Raw genomic sequence first — 27,779 nt, 5'->3', positions numbered from 1 at the left:
ATGAATATAAAGTCTTTCTAGCAATAAGTGAAAATGAATATATAAAGTCTATCTAGTAATAAGTGGAAAAGAATATAAAGCTTATCCAGCAAAAAGTCGAAGAAAATATAAAGCTTGTCTAGCAATAAGTGATACAAGAATTAAATGCCAGTCAAGCATAAGTGAAAATGAATAAAAACTTGCTTAACAAAAAGTGAAAAAAATGAATATAAAGTCAGTTCAGCAATCAGTGAAAAAAGAATATAAATACAGTCTAGCCATTAGTATAGATGAATATACATGTAGTTAGTTAAGCAATAAATGAAAAAGAATATAAATCTAGTCACCAATTAGTGAAAATTATTAAAAACCAATCTAGCAATCAGCGAAAAATCATTTAAAGCCTGTCTAGCAATAAGTGAAAATATATATTCTAGCTTAAATACATCCTCTTGTTCCATAACAGTACATCCCATTCCCCACACAAAAAATAGAAGTATCATCCCCCTCTTATAAATGTTTAACAAACCTAGTCCTGCTTACAGTTGACGACCTTATCTATTATGCTTTTTAGATCTAACCCTAGTTTATCAAAGTCTGTTTCCAAATAGTACTCTGGTAAAGAGGCCATTGCTTTCAAAGTATCACGATCAATGTCCAAGCCGATTCCAACACTTATAAATACAGCATTCAGATTATCTTTTATCTTCTTTGCTGATTCTATATCTTTTAGCTTCCGCGTTGCTTCACTTCCTCCTACCCTTGAATTACCATCAGTTAACAGAATGATAACATCTCTAACATTTGGTCTGTTGCTTTGATGTGCTAGAACATTAAGCCGGGTGAAATCAACTGCTCCATGGATTTTTGTAGAACCTAACGCTGGTTTAACTATGGCCGCTATGTTAGCAATCAGATCTTGGCTGTTATCAAAGACATCAAAATGAAAATGTAGCCTCTGTTTTGTAGTAAAGGTTACCATAGCTACTTGGACATCATCTGTACCAATGGTGAGAATGTTGATTGTATCAAAAATAGCTTGTTTTGCTTGTTGAAACTGTGCGTCAGAAATGCTACCAGTTTCATCCAATATGAACACAACATCTACTGCCTTTGATGCATTACAAACTAAATGAAACAAATGGTAAAATCAGGAATAGATCAAGAAAGGGTTATAGGGAAGATTTTAAGAGGAATTTAAAACAAATCCTTTTGAGAGTATCCCAGTGTATACAAATAGGTACCCGAGTTTCTCCAACTTATAGTGTAGGAATCTTTGTAATCTGATTGGCTGAGTAAGTGAGATGTTTTGTCCTTCATTTACCAATTGCAAAGTCAAATGAGAAGTCTTATCCATCATGTCAAAATTGTGTGTGGATGGTAATATTTCCCATAAACCAACAACATCAGAAAATGTATTAATATTAATAGATTTGTAATTACAAAAAAAAAGATAATAATAAATTTTTTACAGTCTTAAATAACAGATGCTAAAAAATCAAAAAAACACAAAGAACAAAGAACAAAGGTTACACTTTAATTTAAGCAAGAGTTATCCTTCTTAAAAACTACAAATGTAGGAGAGTCTCAACCTGGTGTTATTTCTTAATTGGAATTTTGTATTTGAGGAAAAGAGGACTATCAGGGCTGTTCATTTTGACCACATGAATTTCAGACAAACCTCACATGAAAATCTGATTAATCACATGAAATTTCATGTGGAATTATCCTCAAAAAAAGCTTATATACATGCGAGAATCTCACTTTAAGTCCAGTTGAAATTTTTTGCATGAACATTACAAAAAAATGTTGTCATTTTTCATGATTTTAATTTAATTTTATAAACCAGATGATGTTTGAATAACCCAATTTGAAAAATCACATGAAATTCAAGTAAAAAAAATTATGGGATTTTCACATGAATCTCAAATCCCGAGAAAATTCATGTAAGTGAAATTTTCCAAATGTACAGGGGTGGGTTGGTGAGTCCCTGCTCATGAGGGGGGGGGGGGGGTAAGAGGGGTCCTCATCCCGAAACCTGGGATTATAAACACAAAATCCTGAGGTCCCTAATTTAAATAACTTTAAATCCCGACATCCTGAAATTCACAAAAAGAATTCCTTATCCAGGAAGGGCCGATCCCGAAATCCCCAACAGATCCCGAAGTCCCCATCAAGGTCCTGTCATGTATTTTGCATACCTTCACAGTTTGCACCAGCCCATGGTATTTCACAGTGACATTCTCCTGTTGTCCTATTACATTTTCCTCTTTCACTACAGACAGTCGCATTGTCACAAACATGTTCTGAAAAACAATAAAGAATTTGTAAATCCTGCTAAATGGAAAAGTTGAGAAACTATGAATTCAGAATTATTGTGTGCATTTATTATTGTGATTTTTCTCAAATAGTGAACTAAATTGCAACTTTTATTATTGCGATTACAAGCAAATCTGCATAAAGATCTATAATTCAGTTATTATAATAAGAGTTTTGATTATTGCTATATTCACCCTGTCACATTATTTGTTTAATTAAAACCTCCCTATAATTTCTGAATTTACAGTACGTTAATAGACATATTGATACTTGTATGCAAATGGGTCCACCATTTTGTAAAATCACACAAGTTTCCATTAAATTTGACATCACAATTTAAATTAGAGGCTCTCTTGAGCCTATGTTGCTCATCTGTGCCTGCCGTGGTTTTAGTAATCAAGTTTAATTAGGTGAAAATCACAATAAATAGCATTAGATAACATAATAATGATTGAGACCAAGTTTGTTTTGATTTGACCATAAATTAAAAGGAGACGATTTTTGCAAACATTTACAAAAATTACCAAAACAATTTGCAGAAAATTATTGTGACTTATTTGTAGATCTTACGTTGCTGAATATAATTGCTGTTTACAGTTAATCCCTATATAAATTAATATTTTGAATAAACTGCAAAATTTCCTGATAAATACCAAATCAGGACAGTAACCCAAAAACAGGTTGTCTAATTTGATATAAAGTTTAATGGACAGACAGACCTAAACCTGAAATAAGTCTGCTTTGTTATAGTTTCAGAGATATAGGCCAAACACTGTATTTTACCACTTTTTTTCTATTTTAAGCTATGACAGCCATGTTGGTTAGAAAATGGGGTCGATGGACACATATTTTAAACTAAATACCCAAATGAAGATTGTGGCCAAGTTTGGTAAAATATGTCTCAGAAGCTTCAGACAAGAAGACAACAAATGACAAAACACTAGGGACACCAAGTACAATGAAGTATGAGAAAATCTCACTTGGCCTGGTGAGCTAAAACTTTGACATCACAATTACAAAGTAATTGTTGCTTGATATCAAAAGGCATGTTTGTGGTAATGCATAATTAGTAAAATTAGTCAGCTTGGGTGACAGTAGGGTAAATTCAACAAAACATGGTGACAGATGCCATGGAAGAAAACAGATGAACAGACAGACAGACCAACTGACAGAACACTATGAAGGCTACAAGTTGACGACACAATTTTAAGAAGTTATTATGTACATAAAGATATACATACTGGATCATCAATGGACACATGTTATTAAATACTATCCTTACCATTACAAGTAACCTTACCTCCCCTCCCCCTGTCCCTAAAGGTATTTCATAAAGATTTAACAAGTACTGATGCTTAAAACTATTAACCCTAAAACTGCATGTAGACGTTCCCTATCCCCTCTATAAAAGGTATTTCATACAGATTTAACAAAAGTACTGATGCTTAAAACTATGAACCCGTAAACTGCATGTAGATGTATCCCCCTCCCCAAAAGCTATGTCATAAAGATTTATCAAAGGTACTGATGTTTGAAAAATGTAACCCCAAACTGCATGTAGATGTTTTCTAACCCCACCTCAAAAGGTATTTCATTAACTGCATGTAGAGGGTTAACTGCAAAAATCTCTAGTCTATTCATAATATATTGAAAAAAAGATAGAGAAAAAACCCTTAATTTTGAAAAAAAAAAATTTAACAAAACAAAACAATATCTAATTAGTTATCTTTAAAAAATGGGCACTGTAGAATAGAATAAAATGTGTCTCTTTTATCACAGAACCTATAGCTTATATCTGAAATGGCTATACTAATTATACATATACATATTACTTCACCAACAAAAGACCAATTGTGCTTATAGTTTACCTGAACAACTATCTGACAACCATCAATGGTAAACATGGTTACCATTACAAACAGCTGCACCATTAACAACATAACCTCTGAACAGTTACTATTGCCATCAAAAGTATCATTTCCCCCTCCCCCTTCTTTGATATAATCTTCCTGACAAAATATATTTTACCTGAACAATTATCTGTCAGCCATCCTTGGAAACAATTACAAACAGCTGCACCATTCACAACATAACCTCTGAACAGTTACTATTGCCATCAAAAGTATCATTACCCCCTCCCCCTTCTTTGATCTAATCTTCATAACAAAATATATTTTACCTGAACAATTATCTGTCAGCCATCCTTGGAAACAATTACAAACAGCTGCACCATTTACCACTACACATATCCCATTGCCGTTACACGTATCAATATCACATGGATTTTCTAAAAGGACAAACAAATTACAGGACTTTCTAAAAGGACAAACAATATACAGGACTTTCTAAACGGACAAACAAATTATAGGACTTTCTAATAGGACAAACAAATTACAGGACTTTCTAAAAGGACAAACACATTACAGGACTTTCTAAAAGGACAAACAAATTACAGGACTTTCTAAAAGGACAAACAAATTATAGGACTTTCTAATAGGACAAACAAATTACAGGACTTTCTAAAAGGACAAACAAATTACAGGACTTTCTAAAAGGACAAACAAATTACAGGACTGTCTAAAAGGACAAACAAATTACAGGACTTTCTAAAAGAACAAACAAATTACAGGACTTTCTAAAAGGACAAAAAAATTACAGGACTTTCTAAAAGGACAAACACATTACAGGACTTTCTAATAGGACAAACAAATTACAGGACTTTCTAAAAGGACAAATAAATTACAGGACTTTCTAAAAGGACAAACAAATTACAGGACTTTCTAAAAGGACAAACAAATTACAGAACTTTCTAAAAGGACAAACAAATTACAGGACTTTCTAAAAGGACAAACGTATTACAGGACTTTCTAAAAGGACAAACAAATTACAGGACTTTCTAAAAGGACAAACAAATTACAGGACTTTCTAAAAGGACAAACAAATTACAGGACTTTCTAATAGGACAAACAAATTACAGGACTTTCTAAAAGGACAAACAAATTACAGGACTTTCTAATAGGACAAACAAATTACAGGACTTTCTAAAAGGACAAACAAATTACAGGACTTTCTAAAAGGACAAACACATTACAGGACTTTCTAAAAGGACAAACACATTACAGGACTTTCTAAAAGGACAAACACATTACAGGACTTTCTAATAGGACAAACAAATTACAGGACTTTCTAAAAGGACAAACAAATTGCAGGACTTTCTAAAAGGACAAACAAATTACAGGACTTTCTAAAAGAACAAACAATTACAGGACTTTCTAAAAGGACAAATAATTACAGGACTTTCAAAAAGGACAAACAAATTACAGGATTTTTTTAAAGGACAATCAAATTACAGGCCTTTCTAAAAGGACAAACAAATTACAGGACTTTCTAAAAGGACAATCATATTACAGGACTTTCTAAAGGACAATCATATTACAGGACTTTCTAAAAGGACAGTCAATGTGTATCGTAGCTATATCCCTTCTTAATAAGTCAATTCAAAAGTTTTGTTAGTTTTTGAGGTGAATACTGACACCGTTGTGCTTTATAAAGAATATTTCCATAAAAAATTGGATGTGAAATACCTGTACCTATAAGAAGTTGAGCTATATTTACGAATGATGTCCTTATACCGATGATAAAATTTAGTAAATGTTTTGACTAGTTTGTGATATCGAAAACCCTGGTGTAATAATTTTTCAGTAATACATAAATTTCTCTCGTTAAAATCTAAAACATTGTTACATACACAAGCGAATCGTACAAGATTTTTTATTGCTTTATTGTATATGTTGTCCTAGATATCATATTGGAATTTTGTTGTTGGGTTGCTGTCTTATTTACATGTACCTGACATTTAATCATAACTAATTCCTTCTTTCTTGTTTTTTTTCTGAAGTTTTAGTTCACCAATTTCAAGGTTAACATTTAACCTAAATTATAGACCTCATTTTTTCATGTTTTTTGCAAATTGATTTTTAACGTTTGAAAAATAAGAATGTGTCCATATAGTAAATGAATACACACTATCATATTATATGTGTCACAAAAGACAACAACATTCAGATATTTCTAACACATAGCAATAATTTAATATTGGATGTAAAGTGTCTTCTGATTGGCTGAAGTTGTTTTGTTTATCAGCTCATAGACATAATTTAGTCATGTGACCATGACGTCATCAACATTTTTTCATAGTCTAATCCAGTTTAAATTGGAATTATTAAAATAACTGCAGTATTTTATCTGTCTATTCGAAATAACATAAAAAATAATTTGCACACTTTAAAATAACCTGAACGATAGTTTTAATGGTCGACATGTTTCACCTATATAGATAGGCATCATCAGGACAATGTTACATATAAAATTTACAGTGAGGTGCATTTATTGCAATTTGGCATTAAAATTAGACAGATAATATCATAGGCAACAGCAGTATTAAGTTTCAAGTTGATTGGATTTCACCTTCAGCAAAAAATTAACCTCAACCAAAAATTTTAACTTGAAGCGGGACAGATGGACAGACGAATAGATGGTTGCACAGACCAGAACAATATGCCCCAACCGCTTTTAACCTATCTGTGACATAAAATAATTACATTGAGAGACTAAAATTAAAATTAGAATAAAAAAAAAATAAAAAAAAAAATAATTCATTTTAATCAACAAAGAACTAAGTCCATACTGATTTATCATGGTGTTTTTTCTATACTGCAATGTAGTGCTTAAACTCATTTTTTAAACAATTAAAACTGAATGCTGCCTGATTACCAGTCAGAATCATACATTTTAATTTGAAACAGAAAAATTAAAATAGTAATTCACTACCTTGAAATTGTTAAACTGTGGATTCATTGTTATTTATTTGATACCAATTTTCATTGATAAAAGTGAACCACAAAATTGAATGTTCAATTAATGACAAATTCACTATAGGCTTCAATGCAAACCTTAACAAAACTACGAAATTATCATTAACCATGAAGATACAAGTTTTCCTAAGTCCACCAAAATTGGTACCCACGAAAATAAATGCAATCACAGTTAACAAAAAGAGATATATGGTAAGAATTTTTCCTTAAAGAATAAGACGACATCTGTTACATACCTGTTGCCTGACTACCTTGAAGGGTACTACATCTTGGTTCAACATTTTCGGGGAAGTCACAATTCAGGATATTTGGGTTCCAATGTAATCCAAGAGGACATGGCATTATATGAGCAACACCATTAGCACACTGTATAAAACTTGAGCAGTCCTCAGGGTTAGGTAGGTGACCATTCTGTATTGTACTGCAAACTGATAAATATAGGTTAATATATAATGTGTGACAGGATTACTTCCCTTGGGTAACTTACACCATTACCACACTGTATATAACCTGGGCAGTTGTCTGGGCCAGGTAGGTAACCATTCTGTATCGTACTACAATCTGATAAAGATAGGTTAACATATAATGTGTGACAGGATTACTTCCCTTGGGTAACTAAACCCATTACTACACTGAATATAACCTAAGCAGTCCTCAGGGTCAGGTAGGTAAACATTCTGTATTGTACTACAATCAAATAACTATAGGTTAATATATAATGTGTGACAGGATTACTTCCCTTGGGTAACTAAAATCATTACCACACTGTATATAATCTGAGCAGTCGTCAGGGTCAGGTAGGTAAACATTCTGTATCGTACTACAATCTAATAAATATAGGTTAATATATAATGTGTGACAGGATTACTTCCCTTGGGTAACTAAAATCATTACCACACTGTATATAATCTGAGCAGTTGTCTGGGCCAGGTAGGTAAACATTCTGTATCGTACTACAATCTAATAAATATAGGTTAATATATAATGTGTGACAGGATTACTTCCCTTGGGTAACTTACACCATTACCACACTGTATATAATCTGAGCAGTCGTCAGGGTCAGGTAGGTAAACATTCTGTATCGTACTACAATAAAAAAACTATAGGTTAATATATAATGTGTGACAGGATTACTTCCCTTGGGTAACTATCACCATTACCACACTATAAATCCTGATCAGTCGTCTGCCCGGTCAGGCAGGTAATCATTCTGTATTGTACTACAATCTAATAAATATCGGTTAATATATAATGTGTGACAGGATTACTTCCCTTAGTTAACTTACACCATTACCACACTGTATATAACATGAGCAGTTGTCTGGGCCAGGTAGGTAACCATTTGTATGGTACTACAATCTGATAAAGATAGGTTAATATATAATGTGTGACAGGATTACTTCCCTTGGGTAACTAAAATCATTACCACACTGTATATAATCTGAGCAGTCGTCAGGGTCAGGTAGGTAAACATTCTGTATCGTACTACAATCTAATAAATATCGGTTAATATATAATGTGTGACAGGATTACTTCCCTTGGGTAACTTACACCATTACCACACTGTATATAACATGCGCAGTTGTCTGGGCCAGGTAGGTAACATTCTGTATCGTACTACAATCTAATAAATATAGGTTAATATATAATGTGTGACAGGATTACTTCCCTTGGGTAACTTACACCATTACCACACTGTATATAACCTGAGCAGTGGTCAGGGTCAGGTAGGTAACATTCTGTATCGTACTACAATATTAATCTGATAAATATAGGTTACTATAAAATGTGTGACAGGATTACTTCCCTTGGGTAACTTACATCATTACCACACTGTATATAACCTGAGCAGTTGTCTGGGCCAGGTAGGTAACCATTCTGTATCGTACTACAATATTAATCTGATAAAGATAGGTTAATATATAATGTGTGACAGGATTACTTCCCTTGGGTAACTTACACCATTACCACACTGTATATAACCTGAGCAGTTGTCTGGGCCAGGTAGGTAACCGTTCTGTATCGTACAACAATCTGATAACTATACGTAAGTATGAAATGTGTGACATGATTGCTTCCCTCGAGTAATATATATTTAGTCAGTCGTAAGTGGTTGAGCTAAGGAAGTACTTCTTTAGCTGGCTTGTGACACTGAGGTTCAAAGTTTGAGTCCCAGTGAAGACATTTGTGATTTTGTTATGAACTTAATGCTATTCTGTAACCAATTGCAATGCATTGCTATGCCTATGGACCAAGAGTTTTATCAGATGGGCTAGGCTCATAATTAGTATACACAGGCACATGTTTCAGAAAATTTTTTCCTATATACCTTAATATTGTTAGTTACATAGTGTGCTAGTGACCTAATACGGTATATATGGGGTCAGTAACATCCATATAGGGTGAGAGCGAAGCTCCCCATATGGAATTTACTGACCCCATTTATACCATATTACAAATTTATCTTACAGACTATCTTAACATGTGAAATTTAGACTAGTGACCTATCAAAATGAGAAAGTCTTCAATACTGGTAGCATTAAGAAACATTGATCCTACAAATACAGATGCCAACAATAACAATTTGTTTGGTTTAAATGTGTTTTCTGAAATTATTTCAATCTCAATCATCAATTTCTTCATATGAAAATTTTTTAAAGGTTTCAACAGTGAAACCTTTAATATTTTTTCATAGTTAGTTTTGTTTTTATAAAGGGACGTAACAACACTACTAACCGTGTATGAAATAAGCCCTGCCTCCCTTCTAACTTATATGGAATATAAACGGACTTAACACCACTGCTAACCGTGTATGAAATAAGCCCCGCCTCCCTACTAACCTAATATGAAATCTACACAGTCACCATGCCGACATTTTTAACCAATCATATTCCTAGAAATGTATAGGAGGTAAGATAATAAGGTATATAGGAAAATAATTCTGAGACAAAGGCCTGTGTAACCATTTATCTGAAATTTTCCACTATTTCTGGAAAATCAAAATGCCTTGGCTTGCCTATAGAAACTGCCCACCCTTTTGTGGTAAAATTTTGGTTGGTTATATAGGGAATCACTGTAGTGTGAAATGAGCAGGGGCTCCTCTTAGGCAGTCAGTGGGCCCCCACTTATGAAAATTTCTGAATCCGCCACTGCTGAATTCACCAAATAATATATGCATGCTAATTGATTCACTGGCAATACCCATATGTTAAAATTCTAATAGAATGCGAATCAATTAATTTAAGGTATTTCTTCAATTCCAAAGTTGATGAGTCATAGTATTTGGTGATTTCAAGATAATTCCAAATGTTTTTTTTTTTAATTTTGAGAGTTGCATTTAAGAAATGAAATTGTAGTATTGAGGCCCGAATAATTGGGTTTTCTCTATAAATTTTATTTTTCGCCAAGTTATAACAATCAATTCTCAAAAATAGCATCAGCCTATATAAATATTTAATAAATGAGCACTATTTGTAGTACTTGTATTTTTATCCATCTGATGAGTTAAGCCTTTTTTCAACTGATTTTTATAGTTGTTTTTATATTGTACTGTTATACCACTGTCCCAGGTTAGGGAAGGGTTCAGTTCCTCTAACATGTTTAACCCTGTCGCATTCTGTATGTATGTGCCTGTCCAAAGTCAGGAGCCTGTAATTCAGTGGTTGTTGTTTGTTTAAGTGTTACAATTTTTTTTCATTTTTTAGGACGTTAGTTTTCTTATTTGACTTGTTTTACATTTTTCATATTGGGGCCTTTTATAGCTGACTGTGTGGTATGGGCTTTGCTCATTGTTGAAGGCAGTACGGTGACCTATAGGTAATTAATCTGTGTCATTTGGTCTCTGGTGGAGAGTTGTCTCATTGGCAATCATACCACATTTTTTTTTTATATTGGCATCTGTATTTTGCTGATTTCATATTTTTAAAAAGAATGATATAACATCACCACACACTATTTTGAAGGTTTGTGCTTCTTTTAAAACATAAACGCTTTAAAAAAGTTTAATCCTACTGTTAATTCGTAAATTAACCCATTTGATAAAAGTTTTGAATCCGCCAAAATAAATACCTTTTTCAATGAAAATCACGAAATTTTACATCAGCGAAAATAACCTGCTATATGGTATTTTTTAGGCATCCTGGTCCTAGTATTAATCATTAATGTGGATTTATTTATATTTGTGGGTACCAATTTGTATGGATTGAGGAAGAAATATAATTCAATATTTGATTTCAGGCTTTGCCAAATTCTGCATACAAGCAGAAAATTCATAATTTGTTGAACATTGACAATTGTGATTAAAGTATACCAACAAATATTGGGTTTCCGATGAATAATAATGACTCCAAGGTTACTAAAATTGAAAGTAACTTTACCTGACTGTGTTGTATTTCCATTGCTATAATTTCCCACTCCTTCAAAACATTCAACTTTTGTGATTGCAGGATCGGCACAGACTTTTAGGCTCTGACTCCACAAGGTTCCAGGCCCACAATATAGCAGTGCCGTTCTTTCAGTATCAGCATGACACACATAATATGCTGTACAGTCTGTTGGGTGGGCATAGTGTCCACTCGCTTTGCCAATACAGAAATCTGAAAAACAAATCAATTAACTCTAAAATACAAATCACATTTATTACAATTGATGCATAAAATAACCAACCATTTCACTTTTGATTAGTTTCAGAGATCTATATAAGTCAAAAACTGCCTTTTCCCTCTACGTTCTATTTTTAGCCATGTCTACCATGTTGATTGGTAGATAGGGTCATGGGACGCATTTTCTTAACTAGTTACCCTAGTGCTGATTGTGACCAAGTTAGGTTAAATTTGTCTCCTTGTGTGTTTCAAGAGAGGACTTTTGTAAAAGATTACAAAATTTCTTGCAAAATTGTTTAAACTAAACTTTAAAGGGCAATAACTTCTTAAGGGGTCAATTGACCATTTTAGTCATGTGACTTATTTGTAGATCTTTATTTTGCTGAACATTATTGATGTTTAATGGTTATCTCTTATCTATAATAAAATTCAAATATAAGTGACTCTGGCTGACATATGTACAATTATTACCTTATTTCATTTCTGATGAGCATAGTTGCTAACTGACTATAATTTTGTGTAATACATGCTTTTTCAACAGTTTACACACCAGGATTTTGTCATATGGCGTGTACACGCTTTTCACCACTTTACACACAGTTATACACGTTTTTGTTGTTTTGATTTTTTGGTTGTTAGAGATATAACAATTCTTGTTTTTTTTTCATTATAAGACAATAAGATCAATACTGAAAATTCTGAAGTAATTGTTTGGTCGCCATTGTTTAATTTCTTATGGACGAACAGCAAAAGCCCTTGAGGTAATGAGGTAAGTAAGATTTATTGTGACTTTCTTTATCTTTCAAATTAACTTCTAGGGGCAATGTCCACAGAAAGAGGTTGCTTTCAGAACCTCAAACGTTTTCTGAAGAGCTGATTGGTAAGCGATAAAGGATAAATAAGTACCAAGATTCAAGATTTATAAATTATATATTTGGGAGTTCAAGTTTTAATGATCGAGGGACCAGTACGCATTGTGCAACCTATGTTGCAATAATAATAATACATGTGAGAGGAGAACTACAATATAGCTGTTTAATGTTAACGTGTTCAATGTCTTTAATGGTAATAAAAAAATAAAATATTTTTCTTTTTCAGTTTCAAATCTAGCCAACAGATTTCCACAGGCCATAGGGATGGAAATATTACGGCACTGTTGGTTCAGTTCTCTTTCTTTTTTTATTGGTAATTTGTCATACCTTCATTGACCTCTGTACTGCAATCTTTGCCAGACCAGTTTTTGTCACATACACAATCACCAGATGTTGTACAATTACCATGGTTACTACAGGAGACAAGATCACAAACATTTTCTGTAAGACAAATGAAGAAATGATTCTTGGTTTTATACATGGGTGAACTTATTTTAAAAATTACCTAAAGCAGAAAATCAATGAAAACCGCTATGTTCTGTAAGGCAGCAACCATTTGATTTTTTTTTGGGGGGGGGGGCTATGTTTTTTTTTTGGAAAAAAAAGTTTGTTTCCAGTTTTTGGAGAAAAAAATAATTTGTTTTTGATTCTGAGAAAAAAAAATGTTTGTTTCACCCTCAGCTGCCACTATATGTAATGCTAAAATTGAAAGAAAAAAATTGTTTTCGACTTGTCGCGAAAAAAATAGATTGTTTTTTCGCCGCAGGCGAAAAAAAAGTTTGTACAGAAAAAAAAACCATAGCCCCCCCCCCAGAAAATCAAATGGTTGCTGCCTAAGCAAAATGAAGAAATGATTCAGGGTTATATATATACATAGGTGAACATCTATAATACTAAAATAACGAGGTCCAATTTGTCAGCCATCATGGGGTAAAAACGACAAATCAAAGAATTCAACTTTATATATAGCTAATATAGGACAATGATGTTGATTAAAAATTAAACCACTCCAGACTGGCTTTTGTTTTCCACATAATTAATATTGCCAATAATTAACATGTTCCGGGGCGAATACGACACTGAAACCAATATTATATTCACCTGTTACCTAGTACCTTATCTGTACGTTGGGCATCTGACAGGCGCACAACCAAACGGTGTATTTAGGATTTTGCTATATACACAAGTTATAATCACAGGGTTGACACAACTAAATTCAATTATTGTCACATTGTTCCCTATTGTAGTATTTTAATCAGTATGACTGTCTAAGATGACAATACGAATACTTAAAATCTGGACTTAAAATAAGGCGTATAGGTAGTGTTTTCAATTTGTTAGCCGAAATGACGTAAAACAGAGAATCAAAGAATTCAACTTTATTTATAACTCATATATGACAATGCTGTTGATTAAAAAATACTCCATTCCAGGCCCTTTTGTTTTCCAAAGTTTCAGGTCGACAAGTTCAAACAGAAAGATTTTGAAAGCAGAGAAAACTGTACATCTTATAATCGGCATGACATTATCAGATGACAATATCAATACTAAAATAAGGCTTACGAATAGTTATATACTTTAATTCAGTCACGAACCCGCGATATCACGGGTGTGATCTAATATTTTAAATATGACCTATAACAGCAGAAAATCAATGAAAACCGCCATTCTTTTTAAGATAATGGGTAACTCTTAAAAACTCTTATTCATAATGTAATTATTTCGATGTCCCAACCATTCAAGATCAATACAAGTTAATTACATGATTTATCAAATATGTTTGTGAAAATTGAAATCAAGTATAAACCATCAATTCATACCCAACAACACTTTGAATTTTAAAATGAAAAGAAATGTGAGAAAAAAAATCAGCACCAAGGAAAATTCATAGTCATGACCACCATGTCTCTAATAAATGAACAAAAATTGTGCTATTATAGATACCTGTACATGTGATATGGCTATCTTGTATTGAAATAATCGCAAGAATCGAATGTATAATACTAAGAGGGCATCTTATATATAGGTTGTCCTAAAGTGTATGAATATTACAGTTATAAATATGACTGTTAAAAAGTACTATTACTCAACCTGGAAAAACAATCACAAAATTTCTTATTTAGAAGAAAGACTGAAGAATTTAAAGTCATTAGCAACGATCGTGAGTGACTGGTAAAAAATAATTTTATCTAATTCTTGAACCAATCCATGTATACATCATAAACTTAGTCTTCTGTGCACAATTTGATCATTTTTTATGCAAAGTTATCGTACAATCCGTCATTTTTTTTCTCTCTGTCTGTTATGATTTAACAAATATGGCAACTCATTAAATGCTGTGCTTTGAAGCCGAAGTTTACCAATTGTCACCTTATAGTAAACAATCAACAAAAATGCATGGATATTGAGCACGTGTTTAACATATACAATCAGATAATAGTTTATTTTAATGACAGATCCACGCTTAGTGCAATCACCAGATTTTTACGAGAAGGGTCACACTAACATACCTGCCAACTTTCACGATTTAGGCGTGTACGTATTACACGATTTGACCCTTTGTCACGATAGCACGATCGTGATCGTGAAAAACCCTCTAAAACACGATTTTGTGAAAATCTACACGAAAAATATGATGGTTCCCGATTTTGAACTGTGTCCAAGGAAGACATTCGTGTTCAGCCAATCAAATTTTATGATTCTTATGATCAAATTAATCAGCCAATCAAAAATGTTTTCTCTCAAGATAATTCTTACATCCTAGATTTTGAACTTGTGTTGAATTCCTCTGTTTTTCAAAATCGTGAACATGGCAAATGGTTTTTCACCTGCAAGGAGGTTCTTACACAAAATAAGAATAAAAGCATGGCTGATTGACAAACTTCAATGTAGGGATAGTAAGGAAATAATTATATACAGTTAAAACAAAAGATTATCGGCATTAAGTAAGAGAGATTACTTTTCCATAAAAAAATCACTTTAGATTGTTCAATTCGGACAAAAAAATAAAAAAATACACAGTTATTTTTAGATGATAAAAGTAAAGGTATTTTGGGATCATATGGGCAATTTTACAGATATCCAATTTTAGGACATTTTACTAGTATGCCATTCTTCAATCATAGGTCAAATATAGGAAATTTTTACTGTTTTTGCAACTAGTTAGATAGATAACCGATATTCTTAAGTTTTTTGGATGAAACATTTATGGTGAATTAAATCTGAAGTCTCAAAAGTTGAACTTTTCTGTTTTTTTTTGCCAAAAATATGCACTTTTAGACATGCGAAATTGCCATTTTTTGGCATACAACCCTTTAGTACATGATTTCTTTTGCATCAAAGTATATAAAACTGGCATCATTTCAAGTATTGCTTTTATTTGAAGTGAAAAATTTAGTCTCGATTCCAAAATTTTATTGAAATTTTTTTTTTTTTGTGATTTATCACTAAAAATTGTATAAAAATTGCCATTTTTACAGAAAAATTAATATTTTTTTTTTCAAATTTTTTTTTTAGTAATTAATGTTTCATATGATATTATTTCCAATATGTTGTGAATACTACATGAATATAAAATTGAAAAAATGATTAAAATCATGATTTTGTGTTACCATGGCAACCAATTTAATGCAAAATTTTAAAATAATAATTGAAAATGCATATTTTCCCGGAACAAACCATATTTGTTTATTGATGTTATACAAGTATTAAGTTACATATGACACGTTGACTCGGCTGTATTGGGTGACTCAAATTCAGAAAGAAAGAACAAAGCAGGTTACAAGGGTATCAATAGTAGCAGGGATCACGATGGAAGTTGATATAATTGTCTTTCAATAAGCCAATAAAAACTTATTAAAGAAAACAGAAATACCAGTGAAAAACTATAGATAAGGACAATGCACCTTTTTCTGTTCTGCCATTACATGAGTATAGTTACACATGTTTTAGATTTGACAAACAGTGATGTTGGCATACAAATTGAAATTGTTACGCTGTCTGTGAGACACAAATGATGCCCCGTCTAACAAACTAAAAAAATGTCAAAGTCCAAACACCAGGCCATGCACACCTCAACTATGTGTTTGAACATCCTGCAAAATGTTTAAGCTATATGTCAAACACTGTAGGATGAGATAGCCGGAAAATCAACGATCTCTTTATACATCTTGTACAAAAAAAGCTACCTGTCTTATTTAGAATATTTGAAAGAAAACAAAATCCTGTGATCTTGCACACCTTCATGATGTGTAAGATCATCCTACAAAATATTAAAGTTGAACTTCCAAAACTGTAGGAAGAGGAAATCTATGTATCTAAATATGGACAGACGGACGGACGGACAGACAGGGGTAAATTGATATGCACAGAGACATTTTGTCACAGGGACATACATTTTTCACAGGGGCATGAAAATGCAACAATTTATTATTGAGTTTGTTACAATAGATAAAGATGTTATGGCTTTATATAAGCAGTCGATACTAGTATCTATGAATGTTGATAACACCTATAATATAAATCTGACATGCTCCTTAAGTTTCTTGTTATCTTTCTCATTGGGAAAACTACCACATCTCCTTATTTTATAGGTTACAGAAAATAAAAGTATTATATATGTAAAATATGTAATATCTTAGACGATGAATTCCATTTTTTCTTTAACTGTAAAATAAATAAAAATAAAAGAGAAATCTTTCTAAAATATTATATACAAAAATATGTAAATTTTAATACACCTAATTTTACTGATAAACTGGTGATTATACTAAATCCATCAACACCAAATGATATAAAAGCAGTTGTTTCTTTTATTAAAGAGTCGTTAGAACTGAAGAAAGGAGAACATTAACTGTTTTTATCATATCTCTTATAATATTGTCGAGTTTTCATTATGTTTGATCATGTTTGTTTTGTCAATGTATTTGCCATAACCAAAATTGGTTTTTGCAAATAAAGATTCATTCATATAAGTTTGGCAGAGACGCATTTAAGCATTTAAAATATATTCTTCTTCAACACCACTTTCAACTCTCAACAGTTTTCTTTTGATCAAAAACATATTTTCTTGCTTCTCTATAAGAAATTGTATTCTTCTTTCATTGGATACTAAGTTCATTGTTAGCATTACAAGCTAATAGCATATTGTTTTCATGATTTAGAGTTTAAACAATCTGTAGATCCAATTTCAATTTTTTAATACTGATCATTAATTTTGCCTAATTTTAGTTGAGATCTATATATGATTGTGAAACTAGATTTCACTATCTTCATAAAACTGTCCTTAACTGTGTCACCTCGTATGATTTCATTCAAAGATAATGAGAAGTTTTCATAGAGAGTTGAAATTTGAAAACACAGAAAGTGTTGCATCCAAATGTAGTGTGTTTGATGTTTGACTGTGTAACAATATTTATCAAATTTGCATTTTGAGAGTAAGTTATAATTCAAAATGATTCTTTGAAATCAGAAATAATTTTAATTCATCAGAAATGCTTTAGTACTGAGTGAATAGTTTGACCGATATTCTTAATTCTTACACAAAAGAATGCAAGTCTTGAACAATTTGACGGACAGCTGGAAGATACTTCACATCCGAAAATTTATCAATTGAAATTTTTCACCAAGAAGAAAAAATACCTGTTCTGTCAAACAAGCAATGTTCCTTTTTCTTGCGGAAACGTTTTAGTGGGTATATCAGTTGATATTGATTCGAGTCGTTTTGTTTATATGTCGCGCATGATTTCATGAGTTTAAATTTCCAAATCCTGATACCATAAATCTGATTAAAATTAGTTCTCCGCACTTGCTACTCGTCCTTTAAAATTTATATGTGGTTTGTGATATATAAACCACAAGAGTAAGTGCAGAAAAATATTTTTTATCAGATTGTAAGTCTTTATTTTGTATTTCCAATCCTAGGCTAATTCTAAATCTTCAAGTTTGAAGTGAGGTCAAATGTGCTTGTAAAGGGGGAGACTCAAGTTTGAAGTGAGGTAAAATGTGCTTGTAAAATTCCATTATAGTATAGTGCTTGGACATAACGTGAACATGGACAAGAAAGTCCCACTTAGGACATAATGTTTTTTCAGTCTGTGAATCTGTTAGTCTGTCGGTCCGTTTCTCTGTTCGTCTGTCCTACTTTAGGTTAAAGTTTTTTTTGTCTTCAAGTTGAAAGTTTCTCGTCCTTGTAGTTTTTGATGAAGTTGAAGTTCAATCAACTTGAAACTTAGTACACATGTTTCCTCTGATATGATCTCTCTTATTTTTATGTCAAATTAGAGATTTAACCCTAATTTCACGGTCTGCTAAGCATAGAAAATGATTGTTCGGAAGGGGCATCCATGTACTTATATGTACACATTTTAGTTTGTAGTATGTCATTGAGTATTTGTACATGTATGCACAATATACCAATAGACCTAAGAAAAAAATTACAATGTTCTAGTTACTTCGATCGTCAATGATCAAATATAGTAGATGTCTAACTCTTTTGGTGTTGGATTGCTGCCATTTATTATTAACACTGATTTTTTTTTGATTTTTTTTATTTCTGTATGACTACAAGCAATAATGCCTCTGATTATTTACTATAAATAGCGTGAACAGGTTTTTCATTTTTACTTAGTTAATAATTGTGTAATACGGTATTCATTATTTACAAAGTAGATTTTACTGTATTCTTTCGCAGAATATTTTATTTCGCCGTTAAGAAGGTGCGTGCAGAAGTTTCATTTTTTCCCCTAGATTTAACATAGAATGAAACTGGTTCCACTTTTTTTACCATGCATGTGAATAGCCTTCAGATTTGTAGCTAAAAATAAATCAAAGTGTGGGGATCGAGTTGCTAGCATAAAAATCGCTATATAACAACTCATCTACGTTTTCAGATTTCTAGGATGCCTGAATATTTGAATATTGACAAGGACATACTGATAGGATACGTTATTTTTTTATTATTTCTATAATTTTGTTTTGCTGGATAGTTGTAATGAGGGGGGGGGGGGGGTAAGGACCTTTATCGGGACTCCAGGATCGGGTGTTTTTAAGCTCAGGATTTCGGGATCCGGGAATTCTTTTTTCGAATTTCGGGATGTCGGGATTTAAATTTATTTAAATTCCGGACCTCGGGATATCGTGTTTTTAAACCAGGGATTTCGGGATAAGGATCCCTCTTGCCCCCTCATGTAATGTGTTGCTCTTTGGATATTATTTTTTATTCATATGGAAATTGACATGTCTTAGATTCGATTTAGTTCATATAGTATATATTCTTTTTCATCATTGAAATTAAAGAACTTTCTCATCATGAATATTGATTTTAAAAATGTTATTGTGTGTTGGATTTCTGCCACGTGTGACTTCTTCTTCTTTCTTGTTTTTTTTTTTTTTTTTTTTTTTTGACGTGTCTATCACAAGGGTCTCGATGAGGGGTTGGACTTAAATTCCCTTTTCTTAATTTGTTTAGCGTTTTTTTTTTTCAATTCTTTAAATGACTTTATAAGTTTTGCCCAGTATTCTTTATATTTCAACACCATATTATTACCAAAACCCATCTAACATTATTCTTTATTCTGTAAAACCCATCTGAACGATGTAACGTAAGAATATATTCATAGTTTCTTGTAAATTTTATCATTGTTTTGCCGTATATTCTTCTCTTGTCGACAACTATTATGTTACCGTGTAAGTTATATCTGTTTGTTATTTTCCATGCTTTTATTTCAGATGATTTAATTTTAGAGCATCTGTTGATTTTTAGAAAATCGAACTAATCTATTTTTATCGCACTTTGCGTTGTAGAAATTAACCCCAGGTGTACGTGCTACTTTTTAAAAAATATTATTTCAAACATTTTTTCAACTCAGTATTCTACGCGAATATTGTGCAAAGATTAATCGGTTATTGTTTAAATGTGCGGAATATGCATATAATTTATATTAATTACCAGGAAGCGTGTTGCAAAGAAGCAAAGTGTCAATGACACTGATACTCCAGCCGGAGACGTTCTCAACGTTTTCGAAAATCCCTTTTGATGTCTTCTTTGCAATCTTTGGGATGTGTTCGGGGTAGGTGGTAGACGAAAGAGAGATTGAGACATGATAGTGCTATTAGGTAAATGTTTTGAATTTTACGATGATGCCGGTTTCAATTTAAGAGCTTCAAGAAAAAATTAGTAAAATTTTGTTCGAAAAGTTTGATTTTGAATAAAATACACTTTTAATACGATCTACTTCTGGAAACCTATATAACATGAAAATTTTGAATCTCTACTTTCGTTTTCATACTTTGTTGAAATACCTAGTACCCTACCACCTATCCCGGTTTTGCATTCTTTCCAGACATTATAAAAATACCGGCGACGTCGGCAGTCAAAATAAACGTCATTTGCGCTATTTCTTCCGGCTCATGTTTTATTAGGAAGAAATTTCATTGCTTTACAACAAATAATATGCATCATGTTATACAGAATTTAAATCTGCTATTCATTAGCTTTCTTTATATTCTAAATTTAACTAGTAAAAATGAACAAAACAATAAGAAAATACTTGTTTTTATTATTATGAAATGGAGAAAAATGACTTGTCTAAGAAAATTTTGATACCTTGCTATCCCTATTCAATGATGCAGTACTACCATAAAGATAATAAATAGTAGTTTATTCACTAATTTATTGATATTACACTTGCTGTAACAAATGTTATTTATGTATTTAATTAAAATACCACATCATTTAATGTACTATTCTTTATTTTTCACATGGACAAAAGAAAAAAACCCACATGAGGAATCCCTTAAATGAGGGACTTGCCTTAGTCTAGGGGTCATTTTACTTCTGTGAAAAATAAAAATGAAAAATGTAGATTTTTATTTAACTTACATGTAAAAATGGGAAATTCTGACATTATATTTAGAACTACTTTTCTAAATGTAGGGTTCAATTATTTGGAAAAATAAAGAAGATATACATGATATATTAGGCCAAGAACATACCAAAATTCTTGGACATGTGTTGACCATATACATAATTTCATGCTTGCATCACAGCTGAAGATTGACCAATCAGATAATTAGATTGTGTTTATCTATTTGAATATTGGAGTTGAAGCGGTGGCAAATCCTAGGGTTTTACCATATATATGTACACAAACTTAAAACTCAATTTAATTTTTGTTGAATCATTAAAATTAAATTTGAGATCGTTTTTTTCAAATCTCCTTATCATATTAGATATGTGTTATAAAAATCTTTGTGATATCTTTTACCGTTTGGTTTTAAATTGGAATTAAACATTGTAATTTCCCATAGAGTTTGAGGTAAAATCCTGAGAATTTCACCTCCTAGAAATTTAAAGTGCCAGGATGTTCGAAAATATCATAAGATGTATAAGTCTTTGGGAAAGGTTTGTTCATATAAAATATGAATATGTCAACAATTTTTTAATATCCTTACACATGAAATTAATTCCTGGTCTTGCAGCTACATGTTCATCTTTTCTACTGATATATAATAACTAGAATCATGCAAATAAACTTAAGAAAAAGACTTAAGCTCATCTTACAAATATGACACTTTTTCTAGACCACAAAACAGCACACGCAAAATAGTCATCGCAAAGAATTGTTTACTTTGAAATTGTTGTCGCGCACTAAAACCCCCATGGGCACTTTCAAAACTTGGCAGGTATGCACTAAGGTCACATGCATATACAGAAATATGTCAGCAAATTGCTTCATGGAAGCAAGCAATTAAAATAAAGTAAACTTCTTATAAATGTGGACAAATTAAAGAATTTTCTTCAGAAAAAAGTATATGTACATAAGTTTTATAATGAAAACTATATATATATCCATTTATTTATAAAAATCATATGCATCATTTTTTTTTAATTTGAAGTTTCATATGACTTTAACAATCCCAACAACAGTGTGTAGAGGTTGTAGTTAAGTTTCAAGGGAATTGGTTTAGCCAAATTTGAGTCACTCTATGAAAAATTAATGGATAGACGGACTATGGTAAACAATCATACCTCTCAATTAAGAAAGGTGTATAAAAATGACATTTGACAAAATACTTACTAGTACAAAGAGTTCCAAAATAACCAGGGTTGCAATAACATTTAGGAAGACCATTTTCATCAACACAGCATTTACCATTTTCACCACAATTAGTATGATTTGTACAAGGAGATTCTGAAAGTAAAATATATTGCATTGAAAACCATTGAGTTATTTCCCCTTTCCAAGTTTGCATAGGAAATTAAAAGAGTTATCCTCCCTGTCATTGTTATATCTCCCATATTCAAGTTTTGTATTTCAGAATTACATTTAGGCTCCTCAAGTTTTATCTACTGTGGTTTCATTAATATTCGTTGGAAACCAATTTTCATGGATTTCATGAATCCACAGTATCTAAGGGCAATAACTAAAAAAAAAGGTTCTTTAAAACGTTTTATTAATATCTTGGAGAAATGAAGGCTCAATTGATAGCAAATACAATCCAATTTCCAATATAATTAAAATTTCCAACGGTCATACAATAATCAATAGGTGCTTATTTTCAAACTTGCTCAAGACAGACAGAATCTATGATATAAGTTACATAAATCTTGTAAGAATTGAAGCAGTCAACAGAGGTTTATTCATGATTAGAAATAATTGGGTTATCTCCCTTATCACATCATTCTGCTACCTTTTTGTTCTAATTGTACAATGTTCAAAGTTGAAATTCAAAAGAAATTGAAACTTGTCTACTCATGAGGGTCACGTCTGAATAGGGGGTTATTCATTTCTGTATTTTTATAAATTTTTTGGGATAGTTCTCCATTCTTCATTTTTTTTGTCTTTTATTCTAAATTTTAGTACTTTTTATTTCTTTTTACCCATATATCTCTAATCTTTATTTTTTGGGCCCATATATCTGTACATGTACGCTTAGTCCATTATTCTCCATTCTGTAAAACCCATACAGACCAGAATTTATTAGATACCTATTTTAGCATAACATACACTTCAAAAATAAAATGTTTTATACTTTGGTAACAGTTTTTTATTTTTTATTTTTTTAATTTTGGTTTGTTTTTCTATTGTGTTTTTTTTTCAGGTGGGGGAGGGTAAATGGTATGTCACCAAAATACATTCTAGAAAGGTGACATATGTTTAAAAACAGTAACTTTAAATCACAACTAAACAAGAATGTGTTCATAGTACACAGATGCCCACTTGCACTATCATTTTCCATGTTCAGTGGACCGTGACATTGGGGTAAAAACTTTAATTTGGCATTAAAATTGGTAAGATCATGTCATAGGGAACATGTGTACAAGATTTCAAAATGATTGGATTTCAACTTCATCAAAAACTACCTCGACCAAAAACTTTAACCTGAGGCGGGACAGATGGAGGAACAGACACACAGACCAGAAAACATAATGCCCCTCTACTATCTAAGGTGTGGCATATAAAACATTTAGAAATAGTCTTGAAAAATACTATGTCTTTCTATGTTGTGATGTTACACTTGTTTCAGGTTAGAGGGGAAGGTTGGTGCCGATTTGAATGTATAAACCCCTTGCATTTGTTTACACATATGTCTTAAGTCAGGAACCTGATGATCAGTGGTTGTTGTTTGTTAATGTGGTAAATAAGTGTTTCTCGATTCTTGTTTTCTTTGACCATCAGTATTCATGTCGTTTGGAGAATGAATTCAGTTCTGAAGTTAGAACTTTGATAGTTTCAATGTACAAGTTAAATGTTTTGAACATTTCAATTTTTCATGCTAGATTAAAGTTTTGTATATACATAATTAGGGATGTCAACTCTGTGAATATTTACTAATCAATTACTCATTGGATTAATAATACCAAGCAATACTCAAGTACTTGCTTGGTCAATCATTTACAAAATAGAAACACAAAATGATACCAAATAAACTCATCATAAATACCAGGTTTGAAAGTTTATATTTACGTCAGACGCATGTTTCGTCTACAAAAGACTCATCAGTGACACTCAAATAAAAAAATGTTAAAAAGGCCACAAAAAGTATGAACTTGTAGAGCATTGAGGACCAAACATTCATAAAAGTTTTGCCAAATACAGCTAAGATGATCTATTCCTGAGGTAGAAAAGCCTAAGTATTAAAAATTCAAATTTTTGTTAACAGTTAATTTATAATTATGAACATATCAATGATACAATTTATGTATTGTGGGTCGTTGTCTTGTAAACGTATAACCCTCAACATTATTACCTAGGACTAGATGATAGTCCAAAGAATTTTATACCATAACTAATAGCTCAACTATTACATGTACTAATAAAGTAAACTGGAAATTATCTTATCAATTAATTAATTAATATCTTTTAGAAAATTATTACTCAAAATAGCATTTTGGGAAATGTAAAAAAACACTCATAATAATCATCAAAGCAGTGATGGTTAGAACTTACTGATGCCTTTAATTATTTTCTGAGGGTGGCCAATAATGCATCCTACATTTCTTCAAAAATGTTAAAATTATGATTGATACTTGTAGCTAACGTTCAATTCAAGTATTTTGTTGAAGAAATACGTGGAAAGAGCTTCTTCTCTCAGTCGTGCTTTGTAAACGTACACGGATTTTACGTATCCGTTTATGGTCCATGTTTTACCATTGTCAAGTCAACATCCGGTTAGAAAACGAAAGTACAGTTTTTGACAATGTCATTTTGCACGAATAAAAAGTCTAAGGCAGATATGAGCACGCTGATGTGCACTCTTTGAATGATGCACTGCCAATTAAACAGTTACATCCAAACATCAAATTCATACCATTTCAAAGTAAAGTTTAAAATCGTTTTTTAATGTAATGTCAATCATTGGAATGGCCATCTCATTACAATAATTGCCTTTTGTGACTATTATTACAGTCTTAAGGGATTAAAATCGGGATCAGATATGAAATGTCCGGCTGGCTCAAATATTTTTTGGAAGCCCTGGTGGCCACCTAACCATCAAATTTTTTCTTGTGTAGAAGTATTATCTTGTCAACTTTTTCTGGGACAAGACGATTTCTCAACTTCGTTAGTGAAATGGTTAGGTAACTAACAGTCCTGCTTGAATTTAAATATATGATCTGATGTTATAGAGGTGGGGGAATGCCCAAGATAGTGCCAAAGTGTAAGATGTGGAAGAGTGTTCTTGTTCATAGGATCTTCTATTTGAGAGAAATTTAAATGACAGTTAAACGCAAACATTTGAATCATATTTTTATTTTGATGAATTTAAATTAATATTTAATTTCACTTGGGTCGCTCTCAATAGAAATATTTTTTGTTTAAACTTAGGAAAGCAACAACATTCTAACAAGAGACATATTAGTCAAGTATAATTTTAGTTTTCAATACTAGGTACTACTGAGTGATACTGGAGCACTCAAGTACTCATTGACATCCCTCATACATATTGTAGAGTAACATTATGTACATAACTACTTTAAATATCAGCCCAATAATGCTTAATCTGCAAAATTTTAGAAACAAATTTTTGTTCTAATCCCTTGCTGGAATTTAAACTCATGCTTTTGGAATATCAAAACAACACTTCCTGCTATACATATATTGTTAGACATTTTCTATAAGAAATAATGATGATGAGTAGAAAAGTAACCCCCAATGTCAAAAAAGATCTAACTACTTATTCCAAATTCTACTACTTACGTTCACATCTATCACCTGAGAATCCACCACGACAGCTACATGATACATTTCCATCGCTAATCTGACAGCTACCATTATTTAAACATTTATTATCGCATGGAGATACTGGAATCAGAAACATTTAACTAAGTATTTCAATATAATTACATTAGATGTATGTTTCATTATACTACTTTATTCTGATTGGTTAAATGTACAGCACGTGTTATTCCTTAAGCAATTGAATCACTCAATAAAACTTTTCATTCATGATAACACGTGGTCCCACAATAAAGTGCACAGGCGAATTAAATAAAACAATTATTAAATACGTGTTTTCATAATCATAGCTAAAAAATGTAATTAAAAGTATTGAATGCTTCTTTTTGTACCTTCATGGGGTTGTAAAAGCTTTGACCATGATCACATTTTTAGATTGAAGTGCTTCAGTGCTTCATACAAAATGTACTTCGGTCAATGCTTTTACAACCCAACGAAGTTACAAAATTCGATTCTTAAGTAATATTATATAGTATCTCAGGGATCTCCATGTGTGAAAATTGAACGATGGAGGAACTTTCATCATTACAAACCAAGTCTACGCCATACAGCATTAGGTTCAAGTACACAGTTATAGTCCTTTGATTTTTGTTGTCCATGCATAGTCCCTTAAGTGTGGACAGTGTTACTTGGTAATCTTTTTTATAACCCATTCAAATTTATTTCTTCATGTATATATATATGCCTCAAATAGCAATTCCATGTTAGGAAAAATGAACAGGTTGATATATTGCTTATTTAAATTATATTTATTTGAGTTTTCATTATTGAATAATCAATATTCTCCTAATTGCCATTTGTAACAATTCAAATGCCATTAGCAGCCAAACCTTTATGGCTCCCCTTAAATAGTTGAGAATGACCAAAAGCTGTCATGAAGGTTCCCATGTCGTTTTCATATATTTGTGAATATTGTTGTATAAACTTAGTTTAGTTAAGAACTCACTTTCACATGACTTTCCACTAAATTGTCCATTACACATACACATAGCCTGTCCTGTTGTTCTGTTAAACTGACACTGTCCATTACCACTGCAATCTACACCTGAGCAAGGATCATCTAAAACATAAACAATTATTAAAAGATCAAACTAAACTGGACAAGCTACCTCTTAACATCATTTACTGTGGATATATTATTATTATTCGGATACCAAATTTCATGGTTTTTCGAAGATACAGGTGAACTATGAATTTAAGTGTTCAATGAATTAGACTTTTTAAATTAATTTGTATGCTGACTTTTGCAAAATCATGAAATCACATGTTCATGTCTGCATGTTACATAGTGTCCTTATGTTAGAGTGTCACCACGGTACAGCATGTCTTCATGCTATATAGTGTCCTTATGTTAGTGTGTCACCATGGTACATTTTATATCATGTCTTCATGCTA

At 31.8% G+C, this 27,779-nt stretch overlaps 1 protein-coding gene across 1 annotated transcript; it reads right to left on the bottom strand.

The window, feature by feature from the left end:
• LOC143055336 (matrilin-1-like) lies at nucleotides 1-26,444 on the bottom strand. The gene is made up of 8 exons (XM_076228466.1): nucleotides 26,346-26,444; nucleotides 22,725-22,838; nucleotides 12,973-13,086; nucleotides 11,549-11,767; nucleotides 7,409-7,600; nucleotides 4,478-4,585; nucleotides 2,181-2,285; nucleotides 1-1,107 (listed from the first exon to the last, which is right to left on the bottom strand). Exons 5-8 carry the CDS (start codon nucleotides 7,512-7,514, stop codon nucleotides 509-511), a joined length of 918 nt encoding a protein of 305 aa, XP_076084581.1. The 5' UTR covers nucleotides 7,515-7,600; nucleotides 11,549-11,767; nucleotides 12,973-13,086; nucleotides 22,725-22,838; nucleotides 26,346-26,444; the 3' UTR covers nucleotides 1-508.
• Between the last annotated feature and the right edge of the window lie 1,335 nt (nucleotides 26,445-27,779).

The sequence above is a fragment of the Mytilus galloprovincialis genome, chromosome 12 (assembly GCF_965363235.1).
Source record: "Mytilus galloprovincialis chromosome 12, xbMytGall1.hap1.1, whole genome shotgun sequence".
NCBI classification, from domain to species: Eukaryota; Metazoa; Mollusca; class Bivalvia; order Mytilida; family Mytilidae; genus Mytilus; species Mytilus galloprovincialis.
The sequence above is the reverse complement of the archived record's forward strand: the minus strand, read 5'-3'. Positions and strand labels throughout refer to the sequence as shown.